This window comes from Marmota flaviventris, chromosome 14, assembly GCF_047511675.1.
Source record: "Marmota flaviventris isolate mMarFla1 chromosome 14, mMarFla1.hap1, whole genome shotgun sequence".
NCBI lineage: Eukaryota > Metazoa > Chordata > Mammalia > Rodentia > Sciuridae > Marmota > Marmota flaviventris.
This window is the reverse complement of record NC_092511.1, coordinates 60,247,627-60,264,663: the sequence shown is the minus strand read 5'-3', so window position 1 is coordinate 60,264,663 and position 17,037 is coordinate 60,247,627. Positions and strand designations below refer to the sequence as shown.

Here is a 17,037-nt window from a genome sequence, read left to right as displayed (position 1 = left end):
ACAAGATCTGCCTAAGATGCTTAGGATCTTGCTAAATTGCTGAGGCTGGCCTTCAACTTGTGATCCTTCTGCCTCAGCCTTCTGAGCCACTGGAATTATAGGCATTTGCTGCCATGCACAGCTTATATTTTATTTTGAATTAACCCATATTCATTATCCATATTAGTGGGCCTTGGTGTGATTTTTCCATATGGTCATACAGCTTGCACTGATGAAGTCTAATCCATCCACCCTACCCTCTCCGACCTCTATTAATCATTATTCTACATTCCAGTTGACTTTTTCTAGTTCCCACTTATAAGAGAGAACCTGTGGTATTTGAAAGAGCCGTCCATGGTTATCACAGTCACCTCTTCACCTTTCATTCTGGCTGGCTGCGCCTCCTTTGCCCTCAACTCTCCCTCCACACTGGCTTTCTTAGGTCCCTGGAACACTCCACATTTCTGCCCAAGGCTTCTCCTCTCTGTACCCTTTCCCTCTATTCCCTTCCTCACTATCTTTATAGGGTTAACTGCTTCTTATCATTTCTCAAACACTTCGACCATCAATCTAGAAACTCTGTACAGGCTCCCTAATGTCACTCCATTTGTAATAATATTTGTTTTTATTGTTATGCATAATATGACATTTGCCATTTTAACCCTTTTCAGGTGGCATTGAATGCATTCCCGTTGCTGTGTGACCATTACCACTATCTTCCCAAACTGAAACTGTGCCCATCAAACAATAACCCCCATCCCTCTCTCACCTCCAAGCTCTTGCGCCACCCCTTCTACCTTCTATCTCTATGAATTTCACTATCCTAGGTACTTCATCATAGTAGAATCATTTCATTTGGTATGTCAAGTTTCATCCATGTGTGTTATGTGTCAAAATTCCAGGAATGGAATTTTAAGTACAATTTCATCGTATGTCCACATCATGTTTTGTCTGTACATCCTTCTGTCCATGGATATTTGGTTTGTCCACCTCTTGGCTCTTGTCAACAATGCTGCTCTGAACTTTGGAGTGCAAATACCTGTTTCAGTCCTTTGTGTGTAGAATAAGAACTGGAATTTCTGATCTTATGGTAGTTCTGTACTTAAGTTTTTGAGGAACTACCATAGTGGTTCCACAGAGGCTGTATCATTTTACATTCCTATCAGCAAAGCCCAAGAGTTCTAAGTTTTCCATATCTGCATAATTTCATATCTTTTTTGGTTTATGATATCCATGTGTAGGTGGTAAGTCACTCCATTTTAATTTTTTAAATACCTCCTATAATTGAATTTTTACACACATACGCGCTGTTGCCACCTGCCATTCCCCCCTCCATTGTACTGTAAGGTCCAAAACAACCAGGATCCCCCTGCCTCCCTTTTTTTCTGGGATTACAGGCATGCTCCACTGCACCTAGCAGTTTGGATTTATGCTAAGTGCAATGGGAGCCATGTAAAGATTCTTTCCCCCACAAGGTGCATGGGGGACTGAACCCAGGGTCTCACACATGCTAGGCATCATGTAGGGCTCTTAAGCAGAGTATTATCTAATCTTTGTTTTAAAATGTATTCCATAGTGCCAGGTATTAGGGCGACTGTTTCTTTGGTTATTTAAGGATTATGTATTTTTTTTTTTGAATTGAATTAAATTAGGGGTTGGTGAATGGAAGAGAGATTCCGTCTATGGAGATGCCTTTCTTACTGCTAATGGATCTGTCAGTTAAAACCCTAAGGCTCAGGGTGGAAGCCTCTGAGTACATAGAGAGAGAAAAAGCACACTCAAACTCGTTTTCTCATGTTAAGGCGAGATTGCAATAAATCTTAAAGCAGGAGACGGAAACTTTATTCATTAGCTGGCAGTCTGGATCCACCAGCTGGCAGGCCAAGGGGTAGGCTGCAAGTCTATATCCTTCGACCCCCTTCCAGGGCCTGAGTACACCTTTTATAGTCCAAAAACATATTAAAGCCTAAGTGGCTGTTTCTATGATTCAAAACCATCAATAAACGTTATGAGGTCTAAAATCATAAGCGGAAAAGAGAGTGGGCCAAAATGTCCTTAGTTGTGTACAAGTTAAAGAATGGTTACTAACATCTAAACAATCAATCTCTGACAGGGTACATTGTCCAAGAACAACAGGAACCAAAGAGAGAACACTTTTACATTGTATAAGAATTGCCAATTTGCCAAACATGCTATGCTAAGCAACTGTTGATGGGTACAGAGGCGGGGCTTTCCTGGGAGAAGCATTTCTTACATGACATGGAGTCTAAAGGCAAAATGGAGTCTGTTTGGTCATTGCCCATATAGCCTGGCTGATAACACTCCGACTAAACTCTCAGGACATGCTTGACACCAACTCTGTCCCAGCCACCAAGTGAGCAATGCAACACAGACAGCAGACGCATATCCTCTAGTTCCATTTTTTTTTTTTTTTTTTTTTTTGGTACCAGGGATTAAACCCAGGGATGCTTAACCACTGAGCCACAGTCTGTTTAATTTTTTTTTTTTTTTTTTAATTTCAAGACAGGGTCTCACTAGGTTGCTTAGGGTTTTGCTAAATTGCTAAGGCTGGCTTTGAACTTGTGATATTCCTGCCTCAGCCTTCCTTCCTACAGCCTTGTGCCACCACACCTGCTCCTCTAATTCATTTTGACTCTGACACTTTCTACCTGGAGATTGCATCAGTTCCCCCGGACCCAGGTCTCAGATCGCAGGACTCCCCCTTCCCCAGATGCCAATCAAAAGCCCCAGGTTGTTTTACCTGTATCTCTGTCCATGGTGTAAACTGGGACTCCTGTAACCCCCTTCTCCACAGATTTGATTAATACCTTCAAGTGGCTCTCTGAACTCAGGGACACCTCCATCTGTCAGTTTATTAGAGAGGATGCAGCTGAAGAGGTGCATGGGGGAAGGAGCTCCCCCACCCTCTCCATGAACCCCCTCCCTGCTCCAGGAACCTCCATGTGTCCAGCTATCTGGAAACTCTCTGAGCCCTGTGCTTTTGTTTTTGTGTGGAGGTTTCACTACATAGGGATGAGTGACGAAATCATTTGCCATTGGTGATCAGTCAACCTTTGGGCCCTTTCCTCTCCCTAGGATTGGGCTGAACATCTCAGACCTCTAACTCTGCCTTAGTTTTTATTTTCCTTTTCCTCTTTCTTTCTTTTATGGTACTGGGGATTGAACCCAGGAGTGCTCTACCACTGAGCGACATCCCCATTTCTTTTAATTTTTTATTTTGAGACAGGAGCTCACTAAGTTGCGGAGGCTGGCCTGGAACTTGTGATCCTCCTGCCTCAGCCTCCTGAGTTGCTGGGATTACAGGTGTGCACCACCACACCAGCCTGTTTATTTTCTCTAGTGACTAGCTTCCATCCTGAAGCCACACAGAGGTTGCCATATATCAGTCAACTCATTAGTATACCCAAAGTCACATCAATGACGATTCCAAGGATTTTAGGAGTTGTAAAGAAAATGAGATAAAGACCAAATACATATTTTACAGTTTCACAAAACATTTTCCAACTATTCTAAAGTGGAGCAGTCTTGTGAAAATCAGGTCCTGGAAAAGTTGACAGGTTGTCCTGATTTCCTTTTGCTCAGCTTTTCCCTGTTACAGTCAGACACACATCATTAGGGATTTTTTTTTTTTTTTTTTGTAATCCCCTGTGCTTCCCAATTTAAATTGGTGTGTCAGAGATTCCAGGCAGTTTAGGAGTCAAACAAAGTACTAAGTGAGGCTTACAGTGTTAGGGTACAGATCTGTTAGGGTGAGAATGAGGGAGGAAGGCCACCTACATAAGGAAAAAGATCTCTGAGCAAAAGAATAAGGCCCCCCCCCCCCCAATCATGATCACAGAGGTTGTCTCCAGCAACAACACATGGACAGGGCTGAATTTCTTACTTAGCCCGTGGAAACATGGGTGATGTCAGTTGACTATGGACTCACAGGGGCCTGGCAGAGCAGGAGGCTGACATCACCACCCAGGGGACCCAGTGAGCTCAGACTCTGGGGAAGCTTCTGCACAGCCCCCAATGATGCTGGAGCAGCAAACATGGCTAAGAGGACTCTGAGGGCTGAGCTGCTTTCAAGGCTATTCAATTATTGTTCTTTTCCTTTACTCACTTCCCAGCATAGAGCTCTCCCTTGGTACTTTGGAGAGAGCCAGAAGGAAGGAGTATTGACGCTGGCACCCAGGAATCGGGAGGCTTATTGGGAGACATATTTGTTCCCTAAGAGAGCCATCTGCTGGGATAGGCCCCTGTCCCCAAGGAGTTCATAGGTGGAGAATGAGACTTACAAACTTATAAAAGCAATAATAGAAAGTGTATGAGCTTTGAGGTTAGGCCTGGCTGCTAACATCAATCTGTCACTTAATTATTAGCCATCTGATCTTGGGCAGGTTACATTACCACACTGGAGACAACAATTTTTTTGATCAGTGAAATGGAGACAATTCTTATCTCAAAGCCAGAAGATAAAAGGAGGAAAAAAATCATATTTTGTTCCTGGTACTCAGGAGGTGCTTAACAAACAGTAGCTATTATTATTATCAGTGCTCAAAGTCACACAGTTTGACAGGGATAATGTAAAGTGATCCACTGTGACAGGAAGGGAAGGCTTTTGTTTACAGAGGGAGATCACACAAGCTGGATCTTTTTTCTTTTTCTTTTTTTTTGGGGGGGGCACAGTACCAGGGATTGAACTCAGGGGTACTCTATCACTGAGCCACATCCCTAGCCCTAGTTTGTATGTTATTTAGAGACAGGGTCTCACTGAGTTGCTTAGCACCTTGCTTTTGCTAAGGCTGGCTTTGAACTTGCGATTCTCCTGCCTCAGCCTCCCGAGAATGCTTACCACAGAGCTACATCCCTAGCCCTTTTCATTTTTTTATTTTAAGAGAGGGTCTCACTAAGACATGGAGGCTGGGCCTTGAATTTGTGATCCTTCTGCCTCTGCCTCCTGAGTCACTGGGATTACAGGTGTGTGCCACCTGTCAGTGCCTAACTAAAAAAACAGTAATAACACACTTATTTTAAGTATTTTGCATCTACTGATTCATTTTAACCCTATGAGGTCAGCACAATTATCATCCTCCTATGATGGGTGAGGAAATTAAGCATAGAAAGATTCATAATTTGTCCAATCACGCAACTAGACACTGGCAGATTAAGGATTTTAAGCTATGCTGACACCTGTGCTCCTAACTCCTGTGCTATTAACTCCCCTTGCTACAAGAGGCTGAGCTGCCCTGAGAGGTAAGACACTGGTAAAATCACATGGTAATTCCCAGGACAGAGGTAGTCACAGGAGGCTGAGAGGCCAGAGGGAAGAATGAGCTCATAGAGGGAAGACTTCCCAGAGGAGAGGGTGACTCTGGAGATAAGTCTTAAAGAATGAGTGTGTTGTTCCAGGTGGAATGAACATTAACAAAACAATGCCAAGAATAAGTAGAGAGTGGTCTGGGGTTGGGGCTCACAGGTAGAGCACTCGCCTAGCACACATGAGGCACTGGGTTTGATCCTCAGCACCACATAAAAATAAATAAAATAAAGGTATTGTGTTCATCTCCAACTAAAACTAAAAATAAAAAAGAAGAAATATGAATTAAAAAGATAGAATTAAGTAGAGAGATTACAATGTATCTGATGTGAGATGCAAGGAACTGAACTAGGTAGGGCATGGAGAGACGAGATAAAGAAGAGTCAACAAATGAATAAAATCAACAGGACTTGGTTGTCTATTAGCAGGAGAGGAAGGAGGGATCTAGAATGACTCCCATTTCAGATGAGAGCACTGGCGGTCATTAATTAGATGGGTTTGAGAAGCGAGACACCATAAAATCACATCTGAACACATTGAGTTGGAAGCACCTGGGATCTATTTAAGAGTAGATTTTTGGGGTTGGGTTGTGGCTCAACGGTAGAGCACTCAGCTAGCATGTGCGAGGCTCTGGGTTCGACCTTCAGCACCATGTAAAAATAAATAAAAAGGTAGATTTTCATTCAAAAAATAATTAGAGACTTTATTACCCCACTTTTTTTTTAAATGGGGGATTGAACTCAGGGGCTGTCTATCACTGAGTTACGTCCCCAGTTTTTTCCACTTTTTATTGTGAGACAGGGTCTTGCTAGATTGCTCAGGCTGGGTTTGAACCTGCGATTCTCTTGCTTCAGTCATCTGAGTTACTGGGATTACAGGTGTACACCACCATAACCTGGCTCCTATCCCCCTTTTAATAATGAGTAAAACAAAGAGGAACACGAGACTAGAAGACTCGATCAACAGCAAAATATACATTCTTTTCGAGGGTACTGGGATAGTCTCTGTGGTAGACCACATGAATAAATTTAAAAGAACTGAAATAATGAAAAGTGTGTAGCTGGGCATGGTGGCACACACCTGTGATCCCCCAGTTTGGAAGACTGAGGCAGCAGGCTCACAACTTCAAAGCCAGCCTCAGCAAAAGCGAGGCACTAAACAACTCAGTGAGAACCTGTCTCTAAATAAAATATAAAATAGGGCTGGGGATGGTGGCTCAGTGGTTAAATGCCCTGGATTCAATCCCAGGTACCCAAAAACAAAACAAAAAAAACCTAAGTGTGTTTAAGTTCTGCATCATAATGGAACTAAATTAGAAATCAAAAGCAGAAGGAAAATTGGGAGTTCACAAATATGTGGAAATCAAATAACACATTCTTTTTTTTTATTATTTAGTTGTAGATGAACATACAGTATCTTTATTTTTATGTGGTGCTGAGGATCGAACCCAGTGCCTCACACTTTCGAGGCAAGCACTTTACCACTGACCTACAGCCCCAGTCCCAACACATTCTTAATAACCAGTAAGGGAAATGAGAAAATATTTTGAGATAAATAAGAATGAAAACACAACCTATGAAATATAGCTAAAACAGTACTAAAAGGGAAATTTACTGTTATAAATGCCAGTCTTAAAAAAAACAAGAGCCAGATGTAGAAGGGCACTTCTATAATTTGAAAGACTTAGGAGGCTGAGGTGAAATGATTGCTCGAGTTTGAGACCAACTTCAGCAACTTAGTGAGACCCTGTCTGAAAAGAAAAAAAAAAAAACAAAACCTGGGAATGTAGCAATGTGGCTTAATAGTAAAGTGCCCTGGGCTTGCTCCCCAGTACCCCTCCCAAAAAAAGAAGAAAGTTCTCAAGTCAATAACCTAAACTTCTATCTTAAGAATCTAGAAAGATAAGAGTAAATTAAGCCTAAAATAAGCATAAAAGAGGAGATAATAAAGATTTGAGAAGACATAAATGTAAACAAAAATAGGAAAACAATAGAGAAAACTGAACCCAGGGATGCTTTACCAATGAGCCATAAACCTAGCCCTCTTAAAACATTTTTTTTTTATTTTGAGACAGGGTCTGGCTAAATTGCTAAAGTCTTGCTATGATGCTGAGGCTGGCCTAGAACTTACGATTCTCCTGCCTCAGCCTCTTCAGCCACTGAGATTCCAGGAATGTGCATGTAAGTGATTTCTGACATCTGCTTATCATTTAAGTCTATCCCATTGGCCAAAATAAGTCACATGGCTGAGCCCAAACTCAAAAGTCACAGCAAATTCACATGGAAGAGTGATTAACTCAGAATAATAATGCAATGAACTACATATATGTCACCAGCAAGGTTTGCACCCTAATGTTTTTCAAAGACTTTAGTTAGGGTTATGAAAGGAAGCCCATTCTCCTCTACCTGGTTTCATTCAGTACCAGGAATTAACAATCAAATAAAGAGTAGGATGAAGGCTGCAAAAATGCCTTCAGATTTGGCAGTTAAAAAGTTTAGGATCAGGGCTGGGGCTGCAGCTTAGTGGCAAAGCGCTTGCCTAGCATGGGTGAGACCCCGGGTTCAATTCTCTGCACCACATAAAAATAAATAAAAAATAAAGATTAAATTCTTTAAACAAAACAAACGTGGGAGACAAAGAGGAGGTATGTAAAATATATTTCCAAGTAATAATTGGAATGGAAAACTATCATAGCTGATGGAAGCAAGGTAGGAGGAGAACTTTTAGTTAGACTCAGGTATGTATTTATTAGCCAGAGTAAAGCAAAGAGGGGAAGATTGGAGCTATAAGAGGGAAGGCAGGATATGTCACGGAGAGATGGAAAAGCAACTGCTCCCAAAGGTGAGGCTGACTTTGGAAAGTGATTGGAATCCCCATTCCTGTTGACACAGGAGGTGAGAAGCAGTTGGACGAAAAGATGGTAGAGAGGGAAGATGAGGATATAATAATGGATGGTGGTCCTATATAAAAGAAGTGAGAGGCAAAGGTATCTTCTGAGAAGAATAGGGAGCAGAGCTAGGGCCATAGGTAGAGAAGAAAGGATTATAAATGGATACCAGGAGTCTGGGGATACAGCTTAGTGGTAGAGCACTTGCTTAGCATGCACAAGGCTGCAGGTCCAATCCCTAGATTTAAAAAAAAAAAAAAAAAAAAGGTGCTGTGAGTAGGAATACAAATCAAAGGATGAGTAAGCTTCCCTGGGGGCCCAATGCTTTTGAGCAACACAAATGTGTTATGGCGCTGTCATGGCTACAGTCTTCCCCCACTACATTAGGAGGAGCAGAGGTTGGAGACGTGGGTATACTGAAGGATCAAGATGTTAAAGGAAGTTAGAGAATTAGAGAATTAAAGGTTTAGTCACATTGGTGGCTTATGGGAATATATGCAGGTAACAGCTAATATTAATTCTTCTAAATCTTCATATAGCCCTATACTTTCTTTCTTTTTTTTTTTGGTGCTAAGTATTGAACCCAGGACTTTGGCATGCTCAACGTGTGTTCTATCACTGATCTACAACCCCAGCCTATTATTTATATTTATATAAATTATAAATTTATACTTATATAATTTATTTATATTTATAATTCTTACAATAATTTCTAACCCTAACCCCAACCCTAATCCTAACCCTATATAGATTATAAACCCCATTTTAAATACACACAAACTGCAGCTTGAGGAAGCCATGGAACTTACCCAAATTCATCTGCCTGTTAATGGATTAATGTTGATAAGTGGAATCAAATTTGGATCTCTGTATTGGAATGTTGGATATAATAAGATCCAGGATAGACGTGGAAAAATGCTAACAGATTATATAGAAATCAGGGATGAAGATGGGGATTAAGGAGAAGATCCCATAGAAATTAGAGGAAGAGTCATGGAGGTACATGCTTGTAGTTCCAGTTACTTGGGAGTCTGAGGCAGGAAGATCACAAGTTTGAGACCAGTCTCAGCAATTTAGTGAGACTCTGTCTCAAAAGGAAAAAAAAAAAGGAAGGCTAGGGGTGTATCTCAGTAGAGAGCATCCCTTGGGTTCAATTTCCAATATCTGATGGAAAAAAAGAAATTAGAGGAAGAGGTAGGTGGGAAAGAGTAGAGAGAGAAATTTCAGTTTTGTAGTTCTGGAGGTGGAACATTTTTTGGTTTTGAGGTGTTCGGGATTGAACCCAGGACATTCTGTCTGTGAGTGAGATTCCCAACACCTTGTTTTGAGACAGGTTCTCATTAATTTGGCCAGGCTGACCATGAACTTGGGACCCTTCTGCCTCAGCTTCCCAAGCAGGGATTATAGATGTGTCCCACCACACCTGGTTTAGAGCTATGTTTATGGAATACACACCCACACACACACACACATTTATCTGCAGTGCCAAGTGTTTATGGAATATTGAGGTAAAATAAAAGGTGGAGCCATGACTACTTTGCTTGTGTGGGATGAAGAGCCTGGCTGGGACAGGAGGGGTCCCTGAGGTCAGCGCTGGATGGATTATTCATGTTGTTGCTGATGTACCTCAGGGTGATGGCAGAGAATGGGACGAGGAGAAAAACTGAGCCAAGTGGTAAAACGACTGAGGAATATGGACATTAGTAAATGACCACGTGCACCTGCCCTTCACTTCGAAGGAGAGCCCAGGAATTGGGGTTTTAGACAACAGTCTAGATGTGACAGTGGGGAGCGATGAGAATGCTGCCTCTGTGCGTCCCCCGATGTCTGCTGACCCAGGAGAAGAGGTAACCAGTTCATTTAAACCAATAAGTGAAAGTATGTGGTTTTTGTTGTCGTTTGGTTGTTTGTTGGTACTGAGGGTTGAAATCAGGAGTGCTTTACCACTGAGCTACAACCTTTTTATTTTTTATTTTGAGACGGGGGCTGGCTAAATTACAGAGGCTAGCCTCCTATTTGCCAGCCTCCTGCCTCAGCTGGAGCTATAGGCTGGTGCCAGCATCCAGAAGCATATGGTTTTGTGAAGAGATCACCAAGGTGATTCAGAAGGAGCCTGAGAAGTGATACAATATGTTACATTAGGGTGGAAACAGATTTGGAGGGGCAGAATAATTTGCTGAAGGAATGGTAAACTCCTGGCCGTGGAGAGTGTGGGTAGGGAAGAACAGGCTACTGGCTAGGAAATGGGTCTTTAAATTAGATGGACCTGGTTTGGAGGTCAGCTTCATTGTTTACTGGTGTGAGATGTGGGGTGCTACTTAACATTTCAGCTTTCTTATCTGCAAGGAAGGACACGCAGTATCTATTACAAAGGAGTATTGTAAGGATTTAATATGGTTGGTCTGTGTGAAGTGCTTCCTTTATATGTTTTGCTTGGAAAGGTGCGTTGGAGAGAAATTGTGAACAGCCTTAAATACTGGGCAGAGAAATTCATACTTTATTCTAACAGTCCCTCTGCTCTGATTCAACAACCCATTGCATCAGAAGCTTTCTTTCTTTCATTTTTTTTTTTAAATTGGTGTTTGAACCCAGGGGCACTTTACCTCTGAGCTACATCCTTAGCCGTTTTTATTCTTAATTTAGAGGCAGGTTCTCACAAGTCTAAGTTGCTTAGGGCCTCACTAAATTGCTGAGGCTGGCCCTGAACTTGTGATCCTCCTGCCTCAGCCTCCTGAGCCGCTGGGATTATAGGCCTGCACCACTGTGGTTGCTCACCGTGCCCTGTTTTCCTGTGCCCAGCTCCTTTTTGTTTATTGAGACAGGGTCTTGCTAAGCTGCTGAGGCTGAGCTCAAACTTGTGATTGATTCTCCTGCCTCAATCACCCAGCTCGCTGGAATTACAGGTGTGGTCCACAGCTCACTGCTTTTTTATATTTCCGAATGCGGAGAAAATTTCCTACCTCTGGAGATTCTGATACAGGCAGCTGCTAACTACTAATGCTGGAACTGAATTAAAGGGATTCTGACTAGTGTTTTTCTGATCATTCTGTACTTCCCCTACATTCTCTCTATTTGGAGGGCATTAACATTAGGCAGTCCATCTTTACTGACTGGATCTTTCCTATACCAATTCCTCTGGACCCATCTACCTTTGTTGGTGAGATGTTGGGCCTCTGGCTTCTGTGGCAGCTCTAAAACAACCAACCAAACAGAACTGCTGACAGTAGCTGAAGTGAGTTAAACCACTACCATACACATCTGGTCTATACACCAGCTGGCTTTCTGTGACAGATGAAAAACTTTTTGTTCAATGAAATGATTTTAAGATGAGGCCCTAAAGGAGCCCTCTGTCTTATATTTAAAGAGATATTTAGAAATATGAAAGGCTTCATATTATTCCTACCCCTCCTACATCTGTGTGAAATTGTTTAAGCATGAGTAATGAACTAAAATGAGGACAGCCAGGGATTACCTAGAAACAGACAGGTTTAGCAACTTGCTCTGTTTCTACAAACCAGGACTTGTAACCCATTCTCCTCACTACTGGTTTATTTATTTTTATTTTTTATTTTTGTGGTGCTGGGGATTGAACCCAGGGTCTTGTGCATGTTAGGCAAGCACTCTACCAACTGAGCTATATCCCCAGCCCAACTATTGGTTTGTTTTTAAAATGTATTTTTAGTTAATAGCTACCATTTTAATAAAAAAAATACATGTGCAAGGAAATCATTCCAAAAGTGCAAGTGATACATAATTAAGAATTATCTTCCTCCTATTCCAGGCCCTTTCCTTCCAATTCTTCTCCTGGCTGCAGACCACTGTTAACAGGTTTTTGGGTATCCTCTCAGAAATATTCTATCCATGTAATATCTTACATATATGTAAGCATATGTGTGAATATTAATTAAAAAACAAATGGGAATTTAGTTTGTATATTATTTGATGCTTTGCTTTTTTTCACTCAACATTATAACATGGGAGCAATTTTATATTTGAATATAGAGCTTTGTCTTTCTTTTTAATGATTGTATAATAATCCATGCTATGGTTGTAGCACAAATTATTTAGTGTTAACTTCCAGTTTATTTTCCTGACATGCCTTTTTTATTGTTGTCGAAGGCAATACTATTCTCCCAGTCATTCTGGCTCTAAACCTTGAAGTAATACCCAACTTCCTCTTTCCTGGTATCCAGTAAATCCTGCCAATTCCTTCTTTACAATGTTTTCTCTAGCCGGGTGTGGTGGCACACCCCGTAATCCAGGCAACTTGGGAAGCTGAGGCTGGAGGACTGCAAGTTTGAGGCCAAACTGGGCAATTTTTGAGACATTGTCTGAAAAATAAAATAAAAAGGGCTTGGATGTAGCTCAGTGGTACAGTGCTCCTGGGTTTGATACCCAGTACCAGAAACAACAACAACAACAACAAAACAACAAAAACAAAACACCCAAACAAACCCCTAAACAACAACAAAAACTCAAAAAACAATGTTTTCTCTATTTGTCCATTCTTTATTCTCATTGCTAATTCTCTGGTTTAGGCTTTAACATTTCTTACAGTGTCTATCTTCAAATTCTCCAGGAGTTTCTGATGCAATTGTTGTGGATCAATGGAACCATTAAAATAAAGTAAAAATCTCTCTATTCAGTAGTTAAGGCTCTTTACAATTTCAACCTTTCCCGCCTCATTTCTTTTTTCTTTTTTTTCTTTTGCAGTACCTGGTATTGAACTCAGGACCTCGAACATGCTACGCAAGTGCTCTATCATTAAGCTACATCTCTAGCCCTATTTTGAGACAGGGTCTCTCTAAGTTGTATAGGCTGGCCTTGAACTTGCAGTCCTCCTGTCTCAGCTTCCCAAATTGCTGAGATTACAACCAGTCACTGTACCTGGGCAACTAATACTTTCTTTTTTAAAAAAAAATATTTATTTTTTAGTTGTAGTTGGACACAATACCTTTATTTATTTATTTATTTATATGTCATGCTGAGGATCTAACCCAGGGCCTCGCATGTGGTAGGCAAACACTCTGTCGCTGAGCCCCAGCCCCAGCCCAGCAACTAATATTTTCTTTTAAATTTCTTTTTAGTTATATATAACATTAGGGTACATTTTGACAAAACCACAAAAGCATGAAATATAATTTTCTCTAATTCAGTCCCTAGCATTTCCCCCTTCCCCTTCCTCCCTCTTACTGATCCCCTCCCTCTACTCTACTGATCTTATTTATAGTTTTTTTTCTATAACCTGATGTTGAGATTCATGGTGGTCTCTTCATGCATGTACATTTGGAAGTTCAATCAGATTCATTCCACTGTTCTTCCTTTATCAGGTCCTTCCTTTCTCCCCTTCACACTCTTGGTCTATTCTATTGAACTTTCCTCTATTTTGACGGAGTTTCCTCTCCCTATTTCCCCCCCTTTCTCTCTCTTTTCCTTTCTTCCCTTTTATTTTGGATTAGCTTTCACATATCAGAGAAAACATTTGTCCTTTGAATTTTGGGTACGGCTTATTTCACTTAGCATGATTGTCTCCAGTTCCATCCATTTACTGGCAAAAGCCATAATTTCATTCTTCTTTATGGCTGAGTAATATTCTAATGTGTACATATACCACATTTTCTTTATCCATCTGTTGAAGGACATTTAGGTTGGCTCCATAGCTTGGCTATTGTAAAATTGATGTGGCTGCATTCCTGTAGTATGCTGATTTTAAGTCTTGGATATATAACAAGGAGTGAAATAGCTGGGTCATATGATAGGTTTTTTTTTTTTTTTTTTTAAGGAATCTATTACTGCTTTCCAGAATGATTGCACTAATTTGCAGTCCTGCCAACGATATGAGTGTACCTTTCCCCCCCACATCTTCACCAACATTTATTATTACTTGTATTGATAATTACCATTCTGACTAGAACAAAATGAAATCTCAATGTAGTTTTGATTTTCATTTCCCTAATTGCTTGAGAGATTGAACGTTTTTTCACATACTCGTTAGCCATTCATCTTACTTCTTTTGAGAAGTGTCTGTTTAATTCTTTTTTACTTTTTTAATAGTTCCGGGCAACTACTACTTCTTTACACCTTACTCCGAATTAAATTCCACCTGGTTGGCTGGGTGCTCCTCACACCTTCCAGTCACACCTTTTTAGCCACATAAATCCTGTCTCTATGAAGCCTTCAGGTCAGAAGTGATTGCTGAACTCGATTCTCTGAACCGGCTTTCAGTCACATTATGCCCAGGATCAAAGTTTTGGATTCTCCAGCTCGCCCCACTTCCCCGCTCCCCTCTAAGATCGCTGTCAGCAGACAACTAGTTAGATCTTTCTTCCTACGCATGCTATCGGACCTTTTGCACTTCATGGCAAAAGTGTTAAGATTTCTAGGGTAAAGCCATTGCCTGACTTGGTCATCATTGTATACACAGTGTGGCTAATTTTTCCTGGCTTACAGTGGGCTTTCAACACGTATTTGTGGATTCAATGAATAAATGAACAGAACCCCCCAGCATTGCCCAGAAAACTACAAATCCCGGCGGACACTGCGCGGACGCCGGCGGACGTAATGACGCAAGGGGGCGTGCCGAGCCCGAGGGAGGGGTCGTTCTGTGGGTTGCCGGAGGCTGGGGCAGCTGTGGAGACTGGGGTGTGAGAGCTAGTGCGAGGGAGCGAAAGGTGACCCGGGCTAAAGGAGGGGACGCACTACCGGGCGCCCCCAGTCTATGGAGCGGAGTAAGATGGCGGAGGCGGAGAGCCTGGAGACCGCGGCAGAACACGAGCGGATCTTGCGAGAGATCGAGAGCACCGACACGGCCTGCATCGGGCCCACGCTCAGGTACCCCGGGTACCGGGACCGTCGACGGGCGGGCACGGGCAGGACAGGATCAGGGTCCTTTGGATTTGTGTGTGGTTCGGCTGCCGGTAGGGCCGGTGCCAGCCCCTCCCTTTGGAGAGACCCGCTAGCGACCTGCATCCTGCGCGAGGCGGGTCTCCCTGCGCAGACCCGACGTGGGGTCCCTTCCCGGTCGCCAGCGCCTCTCGACCAGTTACTCAGTAGGCTCTGTGTGCCTCCTTCGGGCGGGGACAGCCTTCGTACTCCCTCACAGGCTAAGCCCAGCGCTGGGGAACAAGAGATCTCCCGACAGATGGTGGCAGGTCTTCTCCCTGGGGACATCATCCTTCTCCCTCAGACTCAAACCCTGTCCAGCCCTAGCTCTAAGTCCTGCTGTTCAGACAAAACAAAATTTCACTCACTCTCTCTTGCTTGAAATTAAACTCTTGCCTCAAAATCACAACTACTTCTCCAAAAATGAGTCACTGAAATTCCTAGGCCCTGGAAGGAAGGAAGGAAGTTTCTTTCCACCCGTGCTCCTCTCCTGAGAGCCAGTGCTCCTTGAACCCTTGTTAGGAGGTTGAGATCTTACCAAGGTGCAGCCTCATGGTATTTTTATCGATGAGGAAAATTTATCTGGCTCCCGCACCCAGATACCATTACTTTGCACGTACACCCCCGTTTTTATTTTTATTTTTTGGAGATGTCAAAGCAAACTCAGACCTTTCTCAACTTATTTAAATACACACACACACACACACACACACACACGCCCGCACACACACGATTTATTTAAACCACAAAAACAATCCTAGTAGGTAGGTGCTATTCTTACTCTCATTTTTTAAATAAGACATTGTGCTTAAGTGACTTGGCCAAGGTCACAGAGAAAGTAAAGTGGGTGGGTCTGGAGATTCCTGCTCAGTCTGGATCCAGACTCCTTCTCTCTCTCTCTCTCTCTCTCTCTCTCTCCCTGTCTCCCTCTCTCCTTCTCTCTCTCTCTCTCCTTTCTTTTGCAGTGCTGGAGATTAAACCCAGCCAGTGCCTTGCAGCGCAGTAGGCGAGTGCTCTACCACTGAGCTGTATCTTTAGCCTACAGACTCTTTGCTGTTGTTCTACCTCACTTGGGGATTACCACCTACCATACTTCCTGTTGAAAATTACTCACTAAGCCTAATTTTGAACTTTTCCCTTTCCCCTCAGTTTACTGGTGCTGTGGAACTAATTCATCCTGGTATTTTCAGGTGATGCATTTTGATTTCCTTGCATCCAGTATGTAGGTAGTTAGCTTATCCTCCTTGTCCAGTCTTGGGTCACCTCTCCTCCTGTCAATAAAGAGTTACTACTCTCCACCTGCTTTTTCATGGGGAAAGTTGCTTTTTGAAACAGTGCTTTAAGGAAGATCAGCACAGCTTCCTTCTGTGGGGTGGGGGCCCCTGGGCAAATCTTAGCCTAGTTCTCTCAGTGCCATCCCTGGAAATAACTGTCCTTAGTAGTTTGCCTTTGCCCCTTTAAAGCGATTTTTGGGGCCTAATTCTACCATATAATTGTCCACTTTGCTTTGCATTATGATCATAATCAAGCTGTCCTCTTATTTCCTCCTCCTCCTCCTCCTCCTCCTTCTTTTTTTTTTTTTTTGGTACAGGGGATTGAATCCAGAGGTTCTTAACCTCTGAGCCACATCCCCAGCCCTTTCTATCTTTTGAGACAAGTTCTTGCTAAGTTGCTTAGGGCCTCACTAAGTTGCTGAGGTCGACTTTGAAATTGTGATCCTCCTGTCTCAGCTTCCCTAGTCGCTGGGATTCCAGGCGTACACCATTGCATCCAGCTCATTTCCCAATTTCTTAAGCTTTTAAGGGTCAATGATTCTCTGTTCATAGTCTTTACTTTTCTGAAAGTAAGAGGTTATTTACTAATAGTTCTCTAAGCGCATCATTAATGGTTATTATTATTTGGTTTTCACAAAATAAAATATTGCTAGAATTGAGGATGCTGTTTCAATGTTCTGTAAAGAAATTTG

At 42.3% G+C, this 17,037-nt stretch overlaps 1 protein-coding gene across 3 annotated transcripts in view; it reads left to right on the top strand.

Annotated features, from left to right (window-relative positions):
* The first annotated feature begins 14,790 nt into the window (after positions 1-14,790).
* Positions 14,791-17,037, top strand: part of Exoc6b (exocyst complex component 6B) — a 625,817-nt gene continuing 623,570 nt past the window's right edge. For all 3 annotated transcript variants that reach the window (XM_071601708.1, XM_027934392.3, XM_027934391.2), the window contains exon 1: positions 14,791-15,020. In XM_071601708.1, the coding sequence (XP_071457809.1) occupies positions 14,908-15,020 (113 nt within the window). In that variant the 5' untranslated portion in view covers positions 14,791-14,907. The remainder of the gene's footprint in view (positions 15,021-17,037) is intronic.